Raw genomic sequence first — 25,060 nt, 5'->3', positions numbered from 1 at the left:
CGAGCTCAGCTCGTCCAACACCGCCAGAGGCTGCCGCTCAGGCCCTGCTGGGCCGATTTTTATCAAATAAAGTGCAGCACACGCAGCCGGCACTTTGCCAGCCGCGTGTGCTGCCTGATCGCCGCCGCTCTGCGGCGATTCGCCGCGAGCAGCGGCGAAAGAGGGCCCCCCTAGCCGCCTGAGCCCTGCGCAGCCGGAACAAAAAGTTCCGGCCAGCGCTAAGGGCTGGATCGGAGGCGGCTGACGTCAGGACGTCGGCTGACGTCCAGGACGTCACTCCGCTCGTCGCCATGGCGACGATCTAAGCAAAACAAGGAAAGCCGCTCATTGCGGCCTTCCTTGTTTATTATGGGCGCCGGAGGCGATCGGAAGAACGCCTCCGGAGCGCCCTCTAGTGGGCTTTCATGCAGCCAACTTTCAGTTGGCTGCATGAAATAGTTTTTTTTTAATTAAAAAAAAACCCCTCCCGCAGCCTCCCTGGCGATCTCAATAGAACGCCGGGGAGGTTAAAGAGAATTTGTACTCTAAAATTCTTACAATAAAAAGCATACCATTCTATTCATTATGTTCTCCTGGGACCCTCTTTGCTGTTTCTGCCACTCCCTGCTGCAATCCTGGCTTGTAATTGCCAGTTTTAGGCAGTGTTTACAAACAAAACACATGGCTGCTAACCAGCATGTGAGAGGCTGAGAGAAGCTCAGTCTGTGACTCATACAGAGCCTGGAGGGCACTTGGAGAGGATGTGCATAACTTCTACCTATCACAGGAGAGCAGCACATTCCTGCCTGAGCCGACAAAGCCGGCAAAGGAAAGAAGATTAGATTTTATGTAGCCACTGTGCAACTAGGAAAGGTTGCAGTAAGACAGACCACATTAGAACAGGTATAGAAACTTATAGGATAGAAGAAATAAGGCTGAAAATTTTGTTACAGAGTCTCTTTAAACCCCTGTGTACAACTTAACTGATTACATTTTCTTGGGAGTCGTAAAATCAACCTGGCTAATCAACCATCTAATTCAATAATTATCAAATTGGATAAAAATCGGTGCTGCCAAGAGTATGCCCGATCCACAATGCGACCAATTTTGGGCCAAAACTGGTCAAATGTATCCAGGGCCGGATTTCTGGAAAGGCCACAAAGGTCAAGGCCTAGGGCGATAAAATTCAGCAGGGCGCAGGACTTGGAGAGATAAGAGGTCACATGTCAAAGTAAATCACTTCTGCTTTGCTCTATTCTGCCTGAATTCCAGAGATCCCTGCATCTCTCTCACTGCAGAGTGTGTGTGATGACAGTCAGCATCTGTTGTCATCTGAGGATCTTGTCCTTAGTATAATGAGTGGGGACATACAAGCTGCTGTGAGAAGAAAAATATATGGGCTCAAGTAGTAGAACTTTTGAGTTCAGATTAGTTTATTTATGCAGCACACATTCACGGACAGGAATTATCAGCTCTCTGACTGATGTTTTATTACTTGGTCAGAGCTGTTAAAGACCTAAGACCTGTTGAATTTATGGTTTGTTTTCTTTCCTGACAGCAACATTCTCTTTGCTACAGTTTAACTCTTTCCTGGCATGTTTTAGAAACAGCAAAGCATTGTTCTGTGTTAGGCCCCATTCACAGTTGCGTTTTGCCTTGCAAACGGACCGGATCCTGATCGGATCAGGACCTGATCCTGATCGGAACCGTACGGTTCCGATCAGGATCCGATCAGGATCCGGTCCGTTTGCATCAGGCATGCATCAGGCTGCCATCAGGATCCGTGGGCAAAAAATAGCGAAATTAAATAAAAAAATGTTGGGGTCAGCAGAAGGTGCACCTGGTGCACCTGTAGAATCAGGTTCCTCCGCTGTAGGCCTCACCTCCACCTCCGACATTCTGCCAAAACAGCTCCAGCACATCTGTCACTGCTGCTCCACTCCAGACATGCTTGGCCCATGTGTCCCCATCCGAAATGGCCGCTTGGATACGCATAGGAAGTGGGGTAGAATGTCAGGTTTTTGTAGGCAGTGTGTTCTGTGCCTTCTGTTCCCCATTGGTTTCTGTGTGCCTGATGGTGCTGTCAGGCTCCGGTCAGGCTCCGGTCAGGATGCGTGGGCCGGAGATCCGGACCCAAAAAATAGCGCATGTTGGAAAAGAGTCCGGAGTCCGGATCCGATCCGGCTCCGGTACGTACGGAACGGATGCGTGTGAACGTCCGCATAGACATTACATTGCTATGCGGAACGTACGTTCCGTTTGTACAGTATGCGTTCCGGATCCGATCCGGAAAATCCTGATAGCGAACGCTAATGTGAACCGGGCCTTAGCCATCAGTGAAAGCAGGATGTTTTGAAACAGAATGACAACTGTATTACATTTATTTATATTTACAAAACAATGTATGCATCTCCTGCTGACTTTATGTATAACTGTAAGTCCTAACATCTTGTATACAGGAACAAAGTCTGAAGATGACTCATTAGCCAAAAGCTCACTATTTTCTTTTGGTTAGCCAATATTATCATTCTATTACAAAACGTAAAAACTTCCTGCTGACTGATTAAGATCTGTCTTAACTTGCCCCAAGTGCTAAATTGTCACTGTGTAAAGTACACCTGAGCTTATGCTAGATACACATGATGCAATTTTCTGACAGATTTACTGTCAGATCGACTATTTCCAACATGTCCCATCTGCTATCCGATAGATTTTCTGAATATTATTTTTCATAGAAATGAACAGAAAATCGATTGAAAAATTGATTGGAAATCAGATCAGACATTGAAAATAATCGATCTGACAGTAAATCTGTCAGAATTGCATCGTGTGTACCTAGCATTACACGACATCTATGCCAGCGTGTGTAGTGTTGGATCCTTCTACTTACCTGTTCTGCTTTGGATGGGTTTCTCTCCTTTGCACTGCACCATCACCTGTTTGTGACTCTGACTGAAGCAAGTCGCACAAAGGACAAAGAAGCAGTGCATTTTCTGTCCTCTCGGGCTTCTTGCTATTACGCACTCCTGTACTGATGTGCACAGCAGCCGAGGCTGGGAGTGTTATGGGTATGTGTACTTGACAAGTGCTGCTCATATATGAGCATCATTTCTGAATTATGCAAGCCCAGAACACTATCGGCTGCTGTGCATCCAGGCTGGAGTGCAAAATTACATGGAGTGGACAGAGCATGCACTGCTTCTTTGAACGGGGGGGGGGGGGGGGGCAAAGCAGCAAAACAGGCAGGAGCCCATGTAACCCAGTGATCACTAGTCAGAGTTGGACAGAATGGGGGGGGGGCGGTTGGTGACAGCCGGCCTAGGGCGCTGGAAAGTACAAATCCAGCCCTGAATGTATCAATCGGACATGCTGCAAGATGTTGGACCATCATGGTTGATCTGGTGCTCGGCGGTAACAGCATGCGATATCAGTATGAGTGACAATGGCACAAAAACTCCCGGCACCACTGACCCCCCTAATGTAAAATGCCTCTCCAGTGCAGTATACTTTACCTGTCTGTGTCCACCGCTGGCTCTGGGCTATGTCCACATTCCACATACAGTACATGAGTCCCACGTGGTTGCTGGAGTAACAAGGTTGCTTGTGTGATGTCACACACGCTCCCATGTATACATTGGTAACCACGTGGGGTGTGTGTATGCGGAGTACACTGCACCAGGCACTTGGGTGGGGGAACATTGGGCATGGGGGGTCAAGGGAGCTGATGCGGCATCACAAGGCCAATTCCCGATCGATTTCACCATGAAAACAATCGTGAATCGGCCAGCCATGTATGAGCAGGCAGCAGATCTGTCTCCAATCAGATTCAATCAGAGAGAGATCTGTCTCTTGGTCGATCTGTCCATACATTGCCTGATGTATGGACACCATTACTGTCCAATGTCATGCTAATAAGAAGTGTGAATGTTTACCTCGTCTTTCAAGGCCTTACAGAGCAAATACAGCTTTGGAAGTCAGACATGCTCTGATGATAATAAACACAAAAACTGCCTTGATGTAAAGTGTACTATAATGAGGTGAGTAAGCATAACTAATGCACACAATCCTGCGTAATGATCAAAGGGAACAAGAGAATGACTAGTCAAATGGCACAACTTGCATTGAACCAAAAGACTCATGATCCTCTCACTAATGCCTAGTACACACCATACAATCTTCTGTTAGATTTTTCTGTTAGATTTTCTGTAAGATTTTCTGTAATTAAATGATTTACTGTAAAGTAGTGGTAGAGACTGGTCATTATCTCTGGTGCATTGTCTTCTGGTTATCTCTCCTGCTGAGTAGAACAATGCCTAATTGCTAGGCAGATAGGAAATTATCTATCTGGCAGGTAAATATAACAGAAGATCTTACAGAAAATTTTATGGTGTGTACTAGACATTAGAACTATAATAGATACAAGAGTGTATTATGCTGGGAATACACCACACAATTTTCTGTTAGATTTTTCTGTTAGATTTTCTGCATTAGAATATTTTCTGTAGAGAATGGTCATAATCTCTGGTGCATTGTCTTCTGGTTATCTCCTGCTGAGTAGAACAATGCTTAATTGCTAGGCAGATAGATGGTTAGATAGATAATAGATAATTTCCAACATGTTGGAAATGATCTATCTGGCAGGTAAATCTAACAAAAAATTGTATGGCGTATTCCCAGCATTATGGCTATGCATATGGTTTCTACCTACCACTGATTAAATGCTAAAGTCATATAATACCAATTTAACTTCAAAGGCAGAACAAAGAATAGGTATTGGTGTATGTCAAAGCAGTAGTTGGAATGTTTGATAACAAATAATGAATATTAAAAAGATTGAAAAAGAATAAAAGGGAGGGAAAAGGAAGAAAAGGGTACGCTGGTGGAAAGGTGATAGAAGAAACAGGGCTATTGTAACAATGGGAAAGGAGGATCTAAAAAGAAAAAAGAAAATATTGGAGAAAGGGGAAGGTTGGAGTTGTTGGGGGGATTGAAGGTGGTACTCACATCTATATAATAGTTAATGTTAAGATAGCCATATGTCTAGCGACGTGTGGGAAGATTTGACCAAGAGACAAATCTCTCTTTTATCGAATCTGATAAGAGAGATATCTGTCAGCTGCCCATACACCGCAGGCCACTTCCTGATCAATTTCATGCTAATATCGATCTGGAATCGGCCTTGTGTGCCGCATCCACTGCCTCGCCGCTGTGCCCCCCAATAAAGAATGTTGCCCTGGTGCCCCAAGTAAAGTATACATTACCTGTCCTCGGCCTGCGCTTGTCCCCCGCTGCCTCCGGGATATCTCCTCTGCATACACACACAAACCACATGGTTTCCTAGTAGGGGCATGCGTGTGTGACATCACACACGCACCCTTACTAGGAAACATTTGTTCATGTGGGGTGTGCATGTATGGAGCAAGGAGTGCGCCCGAAGCAGCAGAGGGACAAGCGCAGGCCGTGGACAGGCAATGTATACTTTACATGGGGCACTGGGGGGGGGGGGGGGATATTCATCATTAGGGAGGAGAGCGCCAGGGGTTTTGTCGCATTCATCGATCATCCCAAAATTGCATGCCGTTCCCGCCGCGCAACCGATCAAGCAAGTTGGCCCTACTTCTTGCAGCATGCGCAATGAAGAATGCGACCAATTTTTGTCCCGAAATTGGTCGCATTGTTGGTCGGACATGCACTTGGTGGCAACAATTTTCATCCAGTTCACTTACAATAATCGTCTCTGACGGTCGATCGGCCGCCAAGTCGTCTGATGTATGGCCAATTTTAGTAAACGTATGTATCTTTGTTTATTGTGGAACCTTTCTACATATTGTATTATATATCACAGTGCCGCCTCTGTACATGGGTACATCATTTAAGCAAAGAAAAATGTCCATCTGAGTTGTTTTAAACTGTAGTTAAACTTTTATTGTTTTTTCCTGTCAGGCTATCCCGGATTCTTGATGGTACATTAATGTATGGTACACACCACTGTTGGGATAATTTAGTGATAAAAATTGGAGCCACTAATTTTTTTTACGCTGTTTTGAATAGGCAAAAAAAATCTTATTTGAGTTCAGTTATAATTTTTTCATTCATGTGCATTATTGTTTTCAGATAATCACTATTCAAGACTATATTCCTAAAATTATCGGACCTTCAGCCTTTCATCAATATATTGGTGAATACCAAGGATATGATGAAAATACAGATCCCTCCATTTCAAATGTATTTTCAACAGCAGCCTTTCGTTTCGGCCATGCAACAATCCCTCCAACTGTGCACAGGTTGGATTCAGACTATGAAGAGCACTCGCTTTATCCAAATCTTCTACTACATGAAGTTTTCTTTAGACCTTGGAGGATTATTAAAGAAGGTAGTGTGAGTAGAGTGTAATTTTAAAGGAACACAATTGATTAACATTTTGTATTGTAATTTAATTTGCAAAGTCCTCCTAGCTACTGGTGTATATATTTCACTACTTATCTCTTTGTTTACTGTTATCAAATTCCTTTCAAAATTTACTGATGACCAGGCGAATGGACCAGTGAATTATGAGTGGAGGGGGAATCCCTCTCCCTGTATCTGTTAACCCTGTGTGTGAGACATGTATCACTAGCTTAACTGCAGCTGTTTGTGATTCTGACTGAGCTGTCTGCACTGATAGAAGAGGAAATGTATCTTGTTATGTGCTTTAAACATTTGTAATTGTGTGTAAAACCTGACACCCATATAACTCTGTAGTCTCACACACAAAGAACAGCACTGGCTGCGTCACATTGAAGCACAGACATCCCTTTGCTAATGAATCCTTCCAATGCAGCTCCAACTTACACACAATGGTGTGAGACAGCGCAGGGAAGCAGCCGCCTCTTCTCAGCGTGAAAAACTCCAGAAGGTCCGCACACTCTAATGTACCATGTTCTGTTCATTCAGAAAACGTAACACACCATTCCACAACCAACGAGTCGTTTCAGGGCCCCGCAGGGTTCCCTTTGTCAAGGCTACAGTACAGAATGGTGTACCATTCTGTACTGTAGCCTTGACAAAGGGGACCCTGCGGGGCCCCAAAACGACTCGTTGGTTGTGGAATGGTGTGTTACGTTTTCTGAATAAACAGAACATGGTACATTAGAGTGTGCGGACCTTCTGGAGTTTTTCGTGGATTACAAATATTGGTCCAGCACCTCACCAGTGGTGTGCAACTTCATTCTCTGTGTACTTGCACTTCTTCTCAGCGTGAGGCGGCTGCTTCCGTAAAGAGAATTTCGGAGCGCAGAGGAGCGTGAGGCGGCTGCCTCCATGCAGGGCATGGCGGAGTGCGGAGAAACCGCCACGTTGGATGCGGCGGTAACTGCGCATGGCCCCTTTGCTGATACACCGCAGAGCGGTGTTAGTGTGGCTGGGACTAGTGTTGGGCGAACACCTGGATGTTCGGGTTCGCGAACGTTCGCCGAACATGGCCACGATGTTCGGGTGTTCGCGCCGAACTCCGAACATAATGGAAGTCAATGGGGACCCGAACTTTCGTGCTTTGTAAAGCTTCCTTACATGCTACATACCCAAAATTTGCAGGGTATGTGCACCTTGGGAGTGGGTACAAGAGGAAAAAAATATTTGAAAAAGAGCTTATAGTTTTTGAGAAAATTGATTGTAAAGTTTCAAAGGAAAAAATGTCTTTTAAATGCGGAAAATGTCATTTTTCTTTGCACAGGTAACATGCTTTTTGTCGCCATGCAGTCATAAATGTAATACAGATAAGAGGTTCCGGGAAAAGGGACCGGTAACGCTAACCCAGCAGCAGCACACGTGATGGAACAGGAGGAGGGCGGCGCAGGAGGAGAAGGCCACGCTTTGAGACACAACAACCTAGGCCTTGCATGAGGACTAGAAGCGTGCGGATAGCAATGCATTTTGTCGCCATGCAGTCATAAATGTAATACAGTATAAATGTAATACAGATAAGAGGTTCCGTAAAAAGGGACCGGCAACGCTAACCCAGCAGCAGCACACGTGATGGAACAGGAGGAGGCGCAAGAGGAGAAGGCCACGCTTTCAGGCGCAACCCAGGCCTTGCATGAGGACAAGAAGCGTGCGGATAGCAATGCATTTTGTCGCCATGCAGTCATAAATGTAATACAGATGAGAGGTTCAATAAACAGGGACCGGAAACGCTAACCCATAGCAGATGTTCATTGTTCATGTTACTTGGTTGGGGTCCGGGAGTGTTGCGTAGTCGTTTCCAATCCAGGATTGATTCATTTTAATTTGAGTCAGAAGGTCTGCATTTTCTGTGGAGAGGCGGATACGCCGATCTGTGACGATGCCTCCGGCAGCACTGAAACAGCGTTCCGACATAACGCTGGCTGCCGGGCAAGCCAGCACCTCTATTGCGTACATTGCCAGTTCGTGCCAGGTGTCTAGCTTCGATACCCAATAGTTGAAGGGTGCAGATAGATTGTTCAACACAGCTACGCCATCTGACATGTAGTCCTTGACCATCTTCTCCAGGCGATCGGTGTTGGAGGTGGATCTGCACGCTTGCTGTTCTGTGGGCTGCTGCTGCATGGGTGTCAGAAAATGTTCCCACTCCAAGGACACTGCCGATACCATTCCCTTTTGGGCACTAGCTGCAGCTTGTGTTGTTTGCTGCCCTCCTGGTCGTCCTGGGTTTGCGGAAGTCAGTCTGTCGGCGTACAACTGGCTAGAGGAGGGGGAGGATGTCAATCTCCTCTCTAAAGTCTCCACAAGGGCCTGCTGGTATCCTTCCATTTTGACCTGTCTGACTCTTTCTTCAAGCAGTTTTGGAACATTGTGTTTGTACCGTGGATCCAGAAGGGTATAAACCCAGTAATTGGTGTTGTCCAGAATGCGCACAATGCGTGGGTCGCATTCAATGCAGTCTAGCATGAATTGAGCCATGTGTGCCAGAGTCCTGCCAGAATCCTCATCACCCTCTTGTGAGCGTTGTGATAGTTGTGATGCATCATAGTCGTCACCTTCTTCCTGGTCTGCTTCTGCTGACCATTCGTGCTGAATTGTGGAAGTCCAACGTGCACCGCTCTGGCCCTCGTCAGTGGTGGCATGAAATTCCTGCTCCAACTCCAGCTGTTCCTCCTCCTCTTCTTCGTCATAGCTGCTGGGGCCAGCATTTCCTAAAGCAGATGGCCTGATGTTGGTATCATCACGCTGATTGTTTTCTCCTTCAGATTCCCCCAGTTGCATCATGACAGCTGTTTCCTTGATTTTCAACATTAACTTCTTCAGTAAACACAGCAGTGGTATGGTAATGCTGACTGAAGAGTTGTCACTGCTCACAAGCAACGTGGATTGCTCAAAATTTTGGAGGACTTGGCAGAGGTCCAACATGTTGGCCCAATCGGATCCACAGAAGCTTGGCAGCTGTCGAGTGCCCCCGAAGCAGTACTGGAATTTCTACAATGTTTGGCCACTCGTCGCACCTTCAACAGAAGATCGGCCACGCCTGGGTATGTCCTCAGGAACCGCTGAACTACTAGGTTCATCACGTGCTCCAGGCAAGGGATGTGTGTCAGCTTAGCCAACCTTAAAGCGCAAATGAGATTACTCCCATTATCACACACAGCCATGCCCGGTTTCAGGTCCAGCGGTGCCAGCCACAAATCCGTCTGTTCCTTTATTCCCCTCCAAATTTCCTCCCCTGTGTGCTGCTTATCCCCAAGGCAGATCAGCTTCAGCAACGCTTGCTGACGCATGCCAACAGCTGTGCTGCACTGCTTCCACGATCCTACTGCTGCTGGGTTAGCGTTTCCGGATGAGGTACAGCTTTGAGATGCGTTGGAGGAGAAGGAGTCAGAGAGGTAGGTGCTGCTCTTGTTATCCAGTGGGAGGGACGGCGGTGCAGCTGTTTGCGGCGTGGGCGACACCCGCGCCGTAGCAGGTGAGGAATCGCTGCTAGGCTCCACAAGGTTCACCCAGTGCGCGGTAAGGGAGATGTATCGACCCTGGCCGAACGCACTCGTCCAGGTGTGAGTGGTGAGGTGAACCTTGCAGGCAACGGCATTCTTTAAGCTTCGGGTTATTTTGCTGACCACGTGCTCATGCAACTCAGATACTGCAGAGCGCGCAAAGTGGTAGCGGCTGGGAACCACGTAACATGGGATGGCCACTAACATCATGCCCTTGAAGCTGTTTGTCTCCACCACTCGATATGGCAGCATTTCGCAGGCCAGAAGCTTGGCTATGCTGGCTGTTAGTGCCACGGCCCGGGGGTCATTTGCTGGCAATTTCCTCTTGCGCTCAAACATCTCCGAGACAGACAACTGAACCGTAGGGCTGCACACTGAAGGGCTGTTGGTTGTTGTGTTTGATGAAGACTGGGAGACCTCAAGAGCACTATTCCGGAAAGTGACAGTGTCAGCGTCGTCTGATGTTTGTGAATGTTGTTGTGAACCACGCAATGGCTAGGCTACTGCTGCTGCTGAGGAGGGTCTGGTGGTGAGTCTGGTGACCCCAAGGGAGGCAGTGTTGCTGGTACCCTGTCCTGCCGCGTTTGCCCACAGAGTGGGATGTTTGGATACCATGTGGCGGGTCATGCTGGTGGTGGAGAGGTTGTTAATATTTTTCCCCCTGCTCAGGCGGGTCTTGCACACCTTGCAAATCACCATGGTACCATCCTCACTGCAGTCTTCAAAGAAAGGCCAGACTTTGGAGCACCTGCCTTGCTGGCGATTTCTGTTTGCGCCTCTTTTGCGTCTCACTTGAACTTCCACGCTTGTGGTGCCTGAAATTTCGCGCCGCCTACCTTGTGGCACAAGGCGAACTCGTGCAGCAGTGGGTTCTCCAACAGACTCATCTGTGCTGCTACGATGGCGATGTTCTCCTTCACATACAAAATCTGTGTCTGTGTCCACATTGTCCAAACCCTCCTCTTCCATCTCCTCAAACTCGTCATATGTGATTGTGGGCCGCCGCCGTGGAGTAGAGCTCCCCAGTCAACCTCTGCGCAGCTCACTCCAACGTCGTCTTCCAGATCTTCTCGGCCGACCTCCTGCAATTGAAACCCCTCCTGCCCAACTTGCTCTGGGATTTGGGTTTCAAAGTCCTCGGACTCGCCTTGCATATCAGTGCACGGTGTATTTCCCACAGTAAATGGTTGTGAATCCGGGCACAACATTTCTGGCTGTTCCATTGACCTTTGAAAGGTGGAAGTTTGTTAGGCTGGGAATAGCTCCTGCGAATACCCCATTGTGTCCTGAGGAAATTCTTCGGACTGGTTATTTGGCAGTTGTGTGCGTGGTGTCACTGCCGGTTGTGTCAGCTTTGTGCCCACTGGCTCCTTGTAACTGGCTGAGGACTCGGACCTCGTGCGTGATGTGCTGGTGCTGCTAACGTAACACAGTAATAACACAACCTAGTCTGGGGTGTGAGGTCTGTATTCACAACACCCTGGAACTAGTCTGGAGCATAACATAAATGATAATACAATTCCCTAGTCTTGGGTGTGAGTTCCGTGATTCATCAACACCCTGGAACTAGTCTGGAGTATAACATAAATGATAATACAGTTCCCTAGTCTTGGATGTGAGGGCCTTGATCTCCACACCCTGGAACTATGCTAGAGAATACACAGAAGATACACAGTATTCCTAGTCTGGGGTGTGAGGGCCTTGATCTCAACACCCTGGAACTGGTCTAACAAATAATACAATACAATTAGTACTTTAAGCTATCAAGAATCTGACTCAGTGTGGATTCCCAGCTCCAGCCGGTTCTGGCACACTGTCGGGTCTAGCTAAGGTCTGAGTGCCTTCACGCAAGTGTTAGCAATGGCAGACAACCAGCAACTGACAAGCAGCAGAATATATAGTTGCTGGACTCTGCTGCCCCGCCCGAGCCATTCAGCCAATGATGAGTCCTGCAGGAATCAGCTGATCTTCCTGATCAGCTGACACTTCCCCTGCTGGTATAAAGGTCCTGAGTTCAGGCCCGTGCGCGCATAGCTCTCCGTCTGCCTATGTGCACTAACAGACCCAGCCACACCAAGCGCATGCTGCTGCATGCAAACCGCTGCATTGGACGCGGAAACAGCTGCTTTGCTGTCAGGACATGCGGCGGCTTTTCCGCATTCCACCATACTACCAGACGCGTGTCCATGCGTGCAAACCGCCGCTTTGGACGCGGAGTCAGCCGCCTCGCTCTTGGCATATGCGGCAGCTTTTCCGCGTTTTCTCACAGGAAGGTGAAATTGGGCCAAACTAGGGTTCATGTACAGGGGGTACCTGAGCAATATTTGGAATATTCTGATGTATTCTGTCCCAAGGCAGCAGACAAATTACCCCCACATCGCTCTTTCGATTGCCCCATTGATATCCGTTCAGGTTGTATGCCCCCTCGGGGTCATTTGTACAATTTATCTGGGCCAGAAAAGTTGGCTATGCAAGAATATATCCATGAGAATTTGGCCAAGGGCTTCATTCGGCCGTCCCGATCGCCTGCTGGAGCAGGTTTCTTTTTTGTTAATAAGAAAGACGGGGGCCTGCGGCCCTGTATTGATTACCGGGGACTAAATAAAATCACGGTGAAGAATAACTATCCGTTACCCCTGATAGACGATTTATTTACGCAGGTCACCGACGCTAAGATCTTCTCTAAGCTGGATTTGCGGGCGCGTACAATCTGGTGCGCATAAGAAAGGGCGATGAGTGGAAGACGGCCTTTAACACGCTAGATGGCCATTACGAGTATCTAGTGATGCCCTTTGGGTTATGTAATGGCCCGACCGTTTTCCAGGAACTCATCAACAAGGTCTTAAGAGAGGTGTTGGGGAGATTTGTTCTGGTCTATCTTGACGATATACTTGTTTTCTCCAACAACCTCTCTGAGCACAGAACGCATGTAAAATTTGTACTAAACAAACTAAGGCAGAACTCACTTTACGCTAAACTTGAGAAGTGTATTTTTGAAGTAACATCTGTCGCCTTTTTGGGGTACATAATTTCCACCACGGGCCTGTCTATGGACCCCGCCAAAGTCTCCGCTGTTTTGGAATGGCCTCAGCCGGTTGAAGTCTTTACAGCGGTTTTTAGGCTTTGCGAATTATTACAGAAGGTTCATAAAGGGGTATTCCACGGTCATTGCACCCCTCACCTGTTTTACGAAAAAAGGGGCAGATACCACCCACTGGTCTCCTGAAGCATTAAGTGCTTTCTCCACTTTAAAAGATTTGTTTTGTTCCGCACCCATCCTGAGACATGTGGACACCCCTTATCCTTTTATTGTTGAGGTAGATGCCTCGGAGGTTGGGGTAGGGGCTGTGCTGTCTCAGCGGTCAGGGTTGCAGGGAAGGCTACACCCTTGTGCTTATTTCTCTCGTAGGCTCTCTCCGGCAGAGAGAAACTACGATATAGGCAACAGAGAGCTCCTAGCCATTAAACTTGCTTTTGAGGAGTGGCGTCACTGGCTGGAAAGAGCAGAACATACGATTACTGTATACACGGATCACAAAAATTTAGAATACATCAAGGGGGCTAAGAGATTAAGTCCCCGTCAGGCTCGATGGTCTTTATTTTTTTCGAGGTTCAGGTTCGTAGTTACGTATACCCCGGTAGCAAGAACATTAAGGCAGATGCCCTGTCCAGATGCTTTGAGTTGGAGAAAGCACAGCCCTCTGCCCCAGAGACCATTATCCCACAGAATTTGGTGCTAGCAGTAACGGAGACTTGGGAAGACTGGACAGAGACCTTGAGTCCGTTTCAGCAGGATGTCCCTGAGGAGAAACCTGAGGGGGTTTTATTTGTGCCTCTGCCATTCCGTCTCCGGGTACTACAGATGTTCCATTCACACAAGAATGCGGGACATCCTGGGGCATTTAGAACACAGGATCTTGTGGCCAGGTGTGCTTGGTGGCCTTCTCTGGCAGCTGACTGCAAATAATTTGTTAAGGAATGTGCAGTATGTGCTAAAAGCAAACCCTCCCGGCTGGCACCTGTAGGTACGTTGCAGCCTTTACCCACCCCGAGTGAACCATGGACCCACTTATCCATGGATTTTGTGGGTGAGCTTCCCAGGTCAGAGGGCATGTCGGTCATTTGGGTGGTAGTCGACCTCTTCAGCAAAATGGCCCATTTTGTGCCCTTGAAAGGACTCCCCTTGGCCCAGGAATTGGCCGACTTGTTTATCAAACACGTGTTGCGGCTGCACGGCATCCCGGAAAACATAGTGTCCGATCAGGGAGTCCAATTCGTGTCTAGATTCTGGAGGGCATTCTGCCACCAAATGGGCATGAAGCTGTCATTTTCATCGGGCTACCACCCACAGACCAATGGGCAGACGGAGAGGGTCAACCAGTCTTTGGAGCAGTTTTTGAGATGCTACGTTGCAGAGGCGCAGAACGACTGGGTCAAATTTCTGCCCTTTGCGGAATTTGCACAAAATAATTTGAAAAGCTCTTCCACCGGATTTTCTCTGTTCTAGGTAGTGTCTGGAATATTGCCCACATTCTCACCATTTCCAGTGGCCTCCACCCCGTTTCCAGCTCTGGAGGCCTGGCAAAGGTCTTTTAAAGACATTTGGCGGACGGTGAGAGATAGTTTGCAAAAGGCGTTTTTGAGTCAGAAGGGTCAAGCTGACAAAAGACGTTCGGTGGAGTGGAGGTTCCAACCAGGAGACTTGGTTTGGGTATCCACACGTCATTTGACCCTGAAACAGCCCTCAGACAAATTGGGCCCCAGGTTTGTCGGTCCGTTTCCGGTAGCAAAAATGATCAACAACGTTACTTATACCGTTGATCTTCCCGCCAGCATGCATGGGGTAAGGTCTTTTCACGTATCCCTGCTCAAACCAGCAGTCCATGTGGGCCCTACTTCTCCTCCTCCTGTCCTGGTGGATAGTCAACCTGAGTTTGAAATAGAGAAAATTTTGGACTCACGCATTGTCCAGAACTCGGTACAATATCTGGTACATTGGAAAGGGTATGGCATTGAGGAGAGACAATGGGTACCGGGGACTCGCATGCATGCGGACGAGTTAAGGAAGGAGTTTCATGCCTTACATCCCGAGAAGCCTGGTAGGAGCTGTCCGGAGTCCACTCCTCGGGGGGGGGGGGGGGGGGGGGGGGGTACTGTGAGACAGCGCAGGGAAGCAGCCGCCTCTTCTCAGCGTGAGGCGGCTGCTTCTGTAAACAGCATTTCGGAGTGCAGAGGAGCAGCCGCCTCTGCCCAGCGTGAGGCGGCTGCCTCCATGCAGGGCATGGCGCAGCGTGGAGAAACCGCCGCGTTGGATGCGGCGGTTAGTGCGCATGGCCCCTTTGTTGATACACCGCAGAGCGGTGTTAGTGTGGCTGGGACACGTAGTCCCTCTAGGTTTAGAATGACGCGCGCATGCGCACTGAGGCAGGGATCATATGCCAGCCAGAAGTGAGTCAGCTGACCAGGCTGGTCAGCTGACACTGGCTCCACGTCTCATTGGTCCAGCACTTAGGGAGGTGCTGGAGAGATGCCTGTGTATATATAAAGCCGGCTGTTCAGTTGCTGGTTGTCTGGCATTGCGAACACAACGTGGGAGCACTCAGACCCTTAGTCAGATCCTTAAGTGTGCCGGGACCAGCTGGAGCTGTAATCCTACACTTAGCTAGATTCTGTTGATAGCTTAAAGTACTAGTTTGTTTGTGATTATCTGGTATGACCCTTTGCCTGCCTGACTATCCTCCTGAACTCTGATCTTGTACCTTGCCATTCTGATACTCTGTTGCCGAACCCCGGCTCGTCCTTAGACTCTGCTTCTGCCTCCTGACTTTGTACCTCGATATATCTGATACCCTGTTGCCGAACCCTGCCTGTACCTTAGACTCCGCCTCTGCCTCCTGAATCTGTACTTTATCTGTCCGTGTGTTACGACCTGGCTTGTCCGACCTCGAGAACCGACCTTACTATTAGAGGCGGTTCCCCATCCTGTTAGTGACACTTCCTCCAGAGTGTCACTCTCAGATAATCCTTCCTACTCTCAGCCTGACTCCTCCCGCTTTGGAGAGTGCAGGTCTTCGGAAGGAATCCGTGGACTGAGGCCTAGTCCTCTAAAGTGTTACTGTTACACCAAACACTACACTCTACTCAGGTGTACAGAGGTTAGCGGGTATATCAGATTATCGGTGATACTGCAGATCACTTATAATCTGGTATATATCTGTATTCCCAGTGATACTGCAGATCACCGGTAATTAGATCCTCTCTGTGCTCCACCGTTCGTTACAAATGGGCTTGATTCACAAAAGAGTGCTAACTGTTAGCACTCTTTTGTGAATCAAGCCCAATGAATTACAGCCTTTGCCTCTGATATTTAACATGAAAAGCAGGAAAATGTTTACACAGTTACTTAGACAATTATTTGTACATTGTCATTTTAGTACACATGGTTATTGATAGTGTTACTTTGAGGACTAATGTGATCCATCATTGTTCTGATGTTTAAAGCAATCCTTCCTCACACCTAGACAATTAACATTTTATCTTTGATTTAAGGAGAAAAATACTTAAAGTGTAACTGTCGGGCATAAAATCAAAAATCTATTTTTTATTTTTATCTGGTAAACAAGTAATAAGGATGCTAACCAGGCAATTCAAAAGTTAAAATCACTATTACTTTTCTTGTTGATGAATGATAATTTCCCAGTTTATCTGACTTTTATTTGGTACACACAAAATTTGGTACGCAAAAAGGAAGTTGCAGGGCATGCTGGGTTGTCCTTTTTTGCTTCTCTAGTAGAGAATGGCTACAAACTTTACTTAGTTATTATTAATTTGATCAGTAAAGTAATGAAAGCAGTAATAACAAACACAACAATGATAATAGTAGTAGTAGTAGTAGTAGTAGTAGTAGTAATAATACTAATACTAATAATAATAATAGCTATTATTATTATTATCATCATCATCATCGTATAATAAACTTCAATAAACTTCAGGAAGACTTTGTTTTGACAAGCCTTTTTCCAAGTGCCACTCATGAATAATTCAATCTCATTAATTCACTAAGAAAAATATGATGTATTTACTTTCTAATTATTATTTGTTTGTTGCATGAGAATTGATTAAGCCATGATTATTTAACTATTTTTACAGCCAGTGTTTAATTTGTGAAAGATTAATTAAAATGATGATCTACAGATTGTAACACCCACTAATTCAAAGTAAGCAACTTCTAATGAAAAGTAAAAATGTGTTCTTGAAGGGGCATTAATTAAAAGCATAGAAAAGGAATAGGCAACTGTCCTATTAGTTTCTCATATTTAATACATGCAATATGGGATGGGAAATTAATTGGCTCAGAAACTCATGGCTGGCTGGCGGCTGCACGACTTGCACACTTTAATCCAATTACATAATGCAAATAGTAATTATAGTATACATAAATTTTAGTATCCCCTAGTAACTAACTGGGTTTTAGTTGAATTGTGGTAATATCTGCCATTTAACAAGGTCTGCTTAGTATGTGTTACTGCATATATTGTTTCAACTTTGTTTGTTGCTTTTTGTTGCTAATAAACTTAGCTTTTACATGTAATCAAAATTCAGTATGGTATGAAACCCCCCTGTAGACCATATTAAAACTGAACATTTGTTTGATATATTAATTCTAAATACATCTATGGACTTGGCCGCAGATACACCATCAGATTTGATAATTATTATCAAATCTAATGAAAATCAGTACCGCCAAGAGCATGTTCAATCATTTCAACCAAGCACATAAGATGCATTTCATGGGTGCTGGCCCGCTTCTCAGGTCAATACAAAGTGTCTATAATTGAAACATATACAAATAATGTTCTAAATGTTCACTGACAGTAACTATAAATATGCTGCATATTAAATTACAAAATCATCCTATCTGAGGATCTACTTTTAAGATCGACCAATGTCGAGACAAACTGTCCCGAATCTTACCTCAATTTGAATGAAATTGGGAGATAAATCTTGGGCACTCTGAGAATCTTTTGGCCTCTTTTTTCTCCATACAATCATTTTCTTCATGTGGTTTGCACGGGCTTTTCTGCCCCAGAGCACAATACCTCATGCCGGTATCCGCGTGCCCTAAATCTATCATACATCCCGATCGCTTCATCCCGGAAATCATTGTCCTGCGAGCAGTTCCTACATATCCGCAGGAACTGACTGGTTGGTATCTCGTTTTTTAGATGCCCGGGGTGATGGCTGGTGGCGTGGAGGAGAGTATTCCCAGCTGTGGGTTTGCGGAAGGTTGATGTATGCAACTCACCATCATCCTGGTTCAGATTTATAGAATGCCCATGCTTCAGTATTTGAGATAATCCCTAGTCTGATAATTCACTGAAGACATGGTCAGCATAAGTGCCATATGGCATTTTAGTATACATGATACAGCATATGATGGAGCTTATATGGTAGACAGTTGGGATTCAGTCACATAAAACCACATCAAAAAAACATATCAAAAGAAGATACAAAGATCAAAAAGGGACCCACAGTAAATATATTTATCCAATTTTTCACATATAAATCCAGCATATAAAACAGAAAGGGAATATTATATATATATATATATATATATATATATATATATATATATATATATATATATATATATATATATATATATATATATAAATCTTGGGCACTCTGCATCCTCCTTCTGGCCTTTGTTTTCTCCATACAATAATTTTCTGTGTGTGGTCTGCACGGCCTATATATATATATATAGTGCCAATTGTAATAGTGCATATACCAAAGTGCTATCTACTGTATGTGTGGTCAAATCCCATGCTGTAAAAACCTCAAGGAGAGTGACCGTTATGCACCTGCACAGAAGACTTGGGATACTAGGGGGGGATGGTTCATTTCCCCCAGGCTCTGACAGTGGTTGCAAGTTCTTGCAACCCACGCTTGTGAGTATAATACACCTCCAACTTGCTACCACCACTTTTTACAAACTATATTGCACCATTGGGCTCCTGGCCTCTCTCAACTTGGAGGCTGTGTACAAGCGCCAAGAGTCACACCAGAGTTTGTTATTCACACAACAGTGCAGTCTAGAGCTGCCTAGTAAGTAATGACACAAGACAAGGACTTGTGTGTGTATGAACAAACTCTACATGCTCAGGCAACTATGCATGCAGGAATGGCTACATTGTGTGGTCAGTTGTGAGAATGGGCAAGGAGATCTAATTTTGAGGCCATGATGCATGCACCATGTCCAACTGTGCTTTTGTGCTTTTAATAAAGTGGGTGGATGGCTAAATGGATGATGCATGGATGGATGGATAGATGACATAATGGCACAGTGTGTTTGGGATTTATATGTCATTCCAATTTAATCTTTATACAGTCTGTTCTGTTTCTGGTTCGTGAACAGATGTGTAGTTTAAGAGATTAGCTGCTTCAGTTAGTTTTAGTATTTTATTGGCCATGCCATTTTGATTTAACATATCCAATAAATATGGTCTATAGGTGCTGACAAACAGTTGTGTGGAATCACGTACAATTTCCTCATATGCCCTCATTGCTTGTAGTTGTTTGTCACAGCTACTGCAGCTACAGTAATCATGTTTAGCAGAAAGGAGATGGGATGTCTGACCTTTCTTTCACTTATTACTTCATGCATCAGTACTAAGAAATGTGACAGGTTGCTGTAGAGCCATACTGGCAATTCTTATGCTGCCACACATGACTATCCGATTGAGAAAACTTGCTTAAGTTACACACAGGATGATATAACAGGACAATTGGTTATATATTTTATCTGAAATTATTACACCTGCAGGGAATACAGAGTGTTACAATCACCCCTGTCCTGCAGATAAGAAACAATTGTTATGTCTATAAATTATATAGTTTCAAAAGATCTGTGTGGTTGGAATTTATAACTCAGATTGATGTCTCATGATATACTGTAAATATATATAGTAGAGTAGTGGTTCTCTGAAACTGAACTATCCAGCAGTCTCAACCAACTAGAACAAATCGACAGCAGTATTCACAGTGGTGAAGGCCAACTTCTTTTGCTGCTTGTGGGCTCTACTGTGGTTCCATGGCTCCCACAAGGTTAATATACTTTCAACTACTGTATTTTCCACATATTTTGGCATTGCCCAAAAATTAGACCACTATGGGAAGCAATAGAGCTCCTACTAAAGAAACTCGCTATGAATCTATCCCGTATTCCACCTCATATGGGTCTTCTTCATATAAAAGTATGTGACTTACCTCCAAAGGAAAGGTTCCTCATTAGTCACCTTATAATTGCTACCAGGCTGTCAATTGCTGATAATTGGAAATCTCATAGTATACCAAACATTGAGGAAATTATCAAAATTGCTGAAATCCAATGAAGTGCTGAAAAGTCCTGGGCTCTGAGATATGGTTCATTGGATACATTCCTCTGGAGATCTGATCAATGGTTATTATTATGTCCTAACTCCAAACTATTTGACTATTGATTTCTTTGAAACTTTGATCTAATATCAATATCACTATGACAATTCTGGACAACATCAAACTCCTTTCATTGAGTTTCCTTATCCTGAACTATTGCATGATGCACACAAAGTGCCAATAACCTACCATCTCAACTATGTATAAACCAATTGATACTCGGCTATAAGACCCCTGTAAGGTATTCCCTTCCTTCTCCTACCCCCTTTTATTACTGTTCAGTTATATTTTTTCTTTATTACAAAAGTTAATCTATATTAGGGTACAAAATATGCAGAAGGAGTAAATAAATAAGCTTAAATAATATGCAGTATAAGACATAAGGCAATGAAACTACTCAACTTAATGTTAACTGGAACCACATACCATATATACTCGCATATAAGCCGACCCGCATATAAGCCGACCCCCCAACTTTTACCTGAAAAACCAGGGGAAAATGATTGACCCCCATATAAGCCGGGGGTAGGAAATGCTGGCTGCCTTATTCCCCTAGTGTGTCCCAGTATAGCTAGTAAAGTGCCCAGTATGCGTAGGTAGTGCCCCAGTATAGCTAGTATAGTGCCCAGTATAGCTAGTATAGTGCTCAGTATAGCCAGTATAGTGCTCAGTATAGCCAGTATAGATCCCAGTATCGCTAGTATAGTGCCCAGTATCGCTAGTATAGTGCTCAGTATAGCTAGTATAGTGCCCCAGTTTAGCTAGTATAGTGCTCAGTATAGCTAGTATAGTGCTCAGTATAGCTAGTATAGTGCCCCAGTTTAGCTAGTATAGTGCTCAGTATAGCTAGTATAGTGCTCAGTATAGCTAGTATAGTGCCCCAGTTTAGCTAGTACAGTGCTCAGTATAGCTAGTATAGTGCTCAGTATTGCTAGTAAAGTGCCCCAGTTTAGCTAGTATAGTGCCCCAGTTTAGCTAGTATAGTGCCCCAGTTTAGCTAGTATAGTGCTCAGTATAGCTAGTATAGTGCTCAGTATAGCTAGTATAGTGCTCAGTATAGTGCTCAGTATAGCTAGTAAAGTGCCCTAGTTTAGCTAGCATAGTACTCAGTATAGCCAGTATACAGCCCAGTATAGCGATCCCCCCGCCCCCTCGCCCCCTCCGCGGCCGCCGCTGCTATTACCTGTTCAGCCGGCGGCCGCTTCCTCTACTCTCCGGGTGCCTCTCGCTCTGATCTCCATGTCTCCATCACCGTAGTCGTGTATCACAGCAGCAGCGCCGGGCGCGCTGCTGTGATACACGAATACGGTGATGGAGACATGGAGAGCAGAGCGAGAGGCACCCGGAGAGTAGAGGAAGCGGCCGCCGGCTGAACAGGTAATAGCAGCGGCGGCCGTGGAGGGAGGGAGCGGGCGGGCGGGCGGGGGGCGCCGCGGATCACCACCACCACCACCCAAGACCACCCAAGACTCGCATACAAGCCGACCCCCCAACTTTTGGCCCCCTTTTTGGGGGTCAAAAAGTCGGCTTGTATGCGAGTATATACGGTAGATGATTGACTATGGTTTTACTTATTGAGATGGACGCGACCCCTGAGAGTTCAGCAGGGTGGTTTTGGTCCCCAAACTCTTAGGGAGATCTGCTCCATTTGAATTATAACTAATCTCAAAACAACGTAGTCAATTAATCATTTATCTAGGGAAGTATCATAAAATTCTTTTTACTTTGAAACATATATCTAATAACAGGATTAGCAACAATATGTTGCGTAAATACTTATGCGTTAAAGAGACACTGAAGCGAAAAAAAAAATTGTGATATTATGATTTGTATGTGTAGTACAGCTAAGAAATAAAACATTAAGATCAGATACATCAGTCTAATTGTTTCCAGTACAGGAAGAGTTAAGAAACTTCGGTTGTTATCTATATACAAAAAAGCCATTAAGCTCTACGACTTTCAAAGTCATGGAGAGGGCTGTTTTCTGACTTTTATTATCTCAACTGTTAGTTAACTATTTGCTTTTTCTCTGCCAGAGGAGATGTCATTAGTTCACAGACTGCTCTGAAAGAATCATTTTAAATGCTGAGGGTTGTGTAATCTGCACATATTAGAGAATAATGCAATGTTAGAAAAAACACTATATACCTGAAAATAAAAAAATATGAGAATATTTTCTTTGCTGCTAATCTTCTAGTAATTATTCATAGTCCACAACCAATTCATTATATCATATATTTTTTTTTCACTTCAGTGTCTCTTTAAGTACACCAATTTGATTATTACTACAAGTATGACATATAAACAAATGTTACTATCACTATGAATACTGTTTGATCTGGAAAACTGTTCTTAATGGCCGTTATAAAAGCTATGTTATGGTTACCAATGTGACATTTTTAAAGACAAATGTATACAATTTGGCTGTATTGTTTATTTTCTTTTTTTTAAAAAAACCCAATAAAAACTATTTAAACACACAATTACTGTATTTTAACCTTTAATAAAGAGCTCATAGTATGGCTATAGAGTGGGCTATAGGACTGTATTCGCTATTAAGCCCATTTTTAACATTGAGTCTCAAGCGACCAGATAGCTCACTTATCGCGCATCAACCGATCCCTGCCGATGCTGGATAAATGAGACTCTGTATATATACAGTTGGAAAGTTTGGGCAACCTTGTTAATCGTCATGATTTTCCTGTATAAATCATTGGTTGTTACGATAAAAAAATGTCAGTTAAATATATCATATAGGAGACACATATTGGATTTACAGAAAGTGAGCAATAATTGTTTAAAGGGGAACTGAAGAGAGAGGTATATGGAGGCTGTCATGTTTATTTCCTTTTAATCAATACCAGTTGCCTGGCAGCCCTGCTGGTCTATTTCTCTGCAGTAGTATCTAATTAAAACCAGAAACAAGCATGCAGCTAGTCTTGTCAGATCAGACTTATAAGTCTGAACCACTGAAACACCTGATCTGCTGCATGCTTGTTCAGGGGCTATGGCTAATAGTATTAGAGGCAGAGGATCAGCAGGGCTGCCAGGCAACTGGTATTGTCTAAAAGGAAATAAACATGACAGCCTCCATATACCTCTCTCTTCAGTTCCCCTTTAAACAAAATTAGGCAATATTTAGTAGATCCTCCTTTTGCAGAAATTACAGCCTTTAATTGCTTCCTGTAGGTTCCAATGAGAGTCTGGATTCTGGTTGAAGGTATTTTGGACCATTCCTCTTTACAAAACATCTGTTGTTCATTCAAGTTTGATGGCTTCCGAGCATGGACAGCTCTCTTTTAACTCACGTCACAGATTTTCAATTATATTCAGGTCTGGGCACTGAGATGGCCATTCCAGAACGTTGTACTTGTTCCTCTGCATGAATGCCTTAGTGAATTTTGAGCAGTGTTTTCAGAGCAGAATTTTGAGCAGTGTTGTCTTGTTGAAAGATCCAGCCCCAGCACAGCTTCAGCTTTGTCACTGATTCCTGGACATTGGTCTCCAGAATCTGCTGATACTGAGTGGAATCCATGCGTCCCTCAACTTTGACAAGATTCCCAGTCCCTGCACTGGCCATACAGCCCCACAGCATGATGGAACCACCACCATATTTTACTGTAAGTAGCAGGTGTTTTTTCTTGGAATGCTGTGTTCTTTTTCCTCCATGCATAATGCCCCTTGTTATGCCTAAATAACTCAAATTTTAGTTTCATCAGTCCACAGCACCTTATTCCAAAATGAAGCTGGCTTGTCCAAATGTGCTTTAGCATACCTCAAGTGGCTCTGTTTGTGCTGTGGGCGGAGAAAAGGCTTCCTCTGCATACAGCATCTCCTTGTGTAAAGTGCGCCAAATGGTTGAATGGTGCACAGTGACTCCATCTGCAGCAAGATGATGTTGTAAGTCTTTGGTGTTGGTCTGTGGGTTGACTCTGACTGTTTTTGCCATTTGTCGCTTCTGTCTATCCAAAATTTTTCTTTGTCTGCCACTTTGAGCCTTAACTTGAACTGAGCTTGTGGTTTTCCATTTCCTCGATATGTTCCTAACTGTGGAAAAAGACAGTTGAAATCTCTGAGACAGCTTTCTGTGTCCTTCCCCTAAACCATGATGGTGAACAATATTTGTCTTCAGGTCATTTGAAAGTTGTTTTGAGACCACAATGTTGCTACTCTTCAGAGAAAATTAAAAGAGCAGGGAAACTTACAATCGACCCCCTTAACTACTTCCCGACCGCCGTATAGACAAATGGCGGCCGGGAAGCAGACGCCGCAAGGACCGCCGTATTGACAAAATGCGGCGGTCCTTGTTTGGGCATGGGCGGAGCGATCGCGTCATCCGTGACGCGATCCTCCGCCTCCGCCTGTCGCCGCTCACTCGCCGCAACATCCCGCCGGCCATACGGAAGCGCCGGCGGGATGTTAACCCGACGATCGCCGCATACAAAGTGTATAATACACTTTGTAATGTTTACAAAGTGTATTATACAGGCTGCCTCCTGCCCTGGTGGTCCCAGTGTCTGAGGGACCACCAGGGCAGGCTGCAGCCACCCTAGTCTGCACCAAGCACACTGATTTTCTCCCCCCCCCGCCCCAGATCGCCCACAGCACCCATCAGACCCCCCCCCTGCCCACCCCCCAGACCCCTGTTTGCACCCAATCACCCCCCTAATCACCCATCAATCACTCCCTGTCACTATCTG

The 25,060-nt window shown here is 45.1% G+C and overlaps 1 protein-coding gene across 1 annotated transcript in view; it reads left to right on the top strand.

The window, feature by feature from the left end:
- TPO (thyroid peroxidase) overlaps positions 1-25,060 on the top strand; it is a 176,580-nt gene that overhangs the window by 70,974 nt on the left and 80,546 nt on the right. Inside the window, exon 6 of the mRNA XM_068233268.1 lies at positions 6,094-6,352. Coding sequence (XP_068089369.1) covers positions 6,094-6,352 — 259 coding nt within the window. The remainder of the gene's footprint in view (positions 1-6,093; positions 6,353-25,060) is intronic.

The sequence above is a fragment of the Hyperolius riggenbachi genome, chromosome 4 (genome assembly GCF_040937935.1).
Source record: "Hyperolius riggenbachi isolate aHypRig1 chromosome 4, aHypRig1.pri, whole genome shotgun sequence".
Classification (NCBI taxonomy): Eukaryota; Metazoa; Chordata; class Amphibia; order Anura; family Hyperoliidae; genus Hyperolius; species Hyperolius riggenbachi.
The sequence above is the reverse complement of the archived record's forward strand: the minus strand, read 5'-3'. Positions and strand labels throughout refer to the sequence as shown.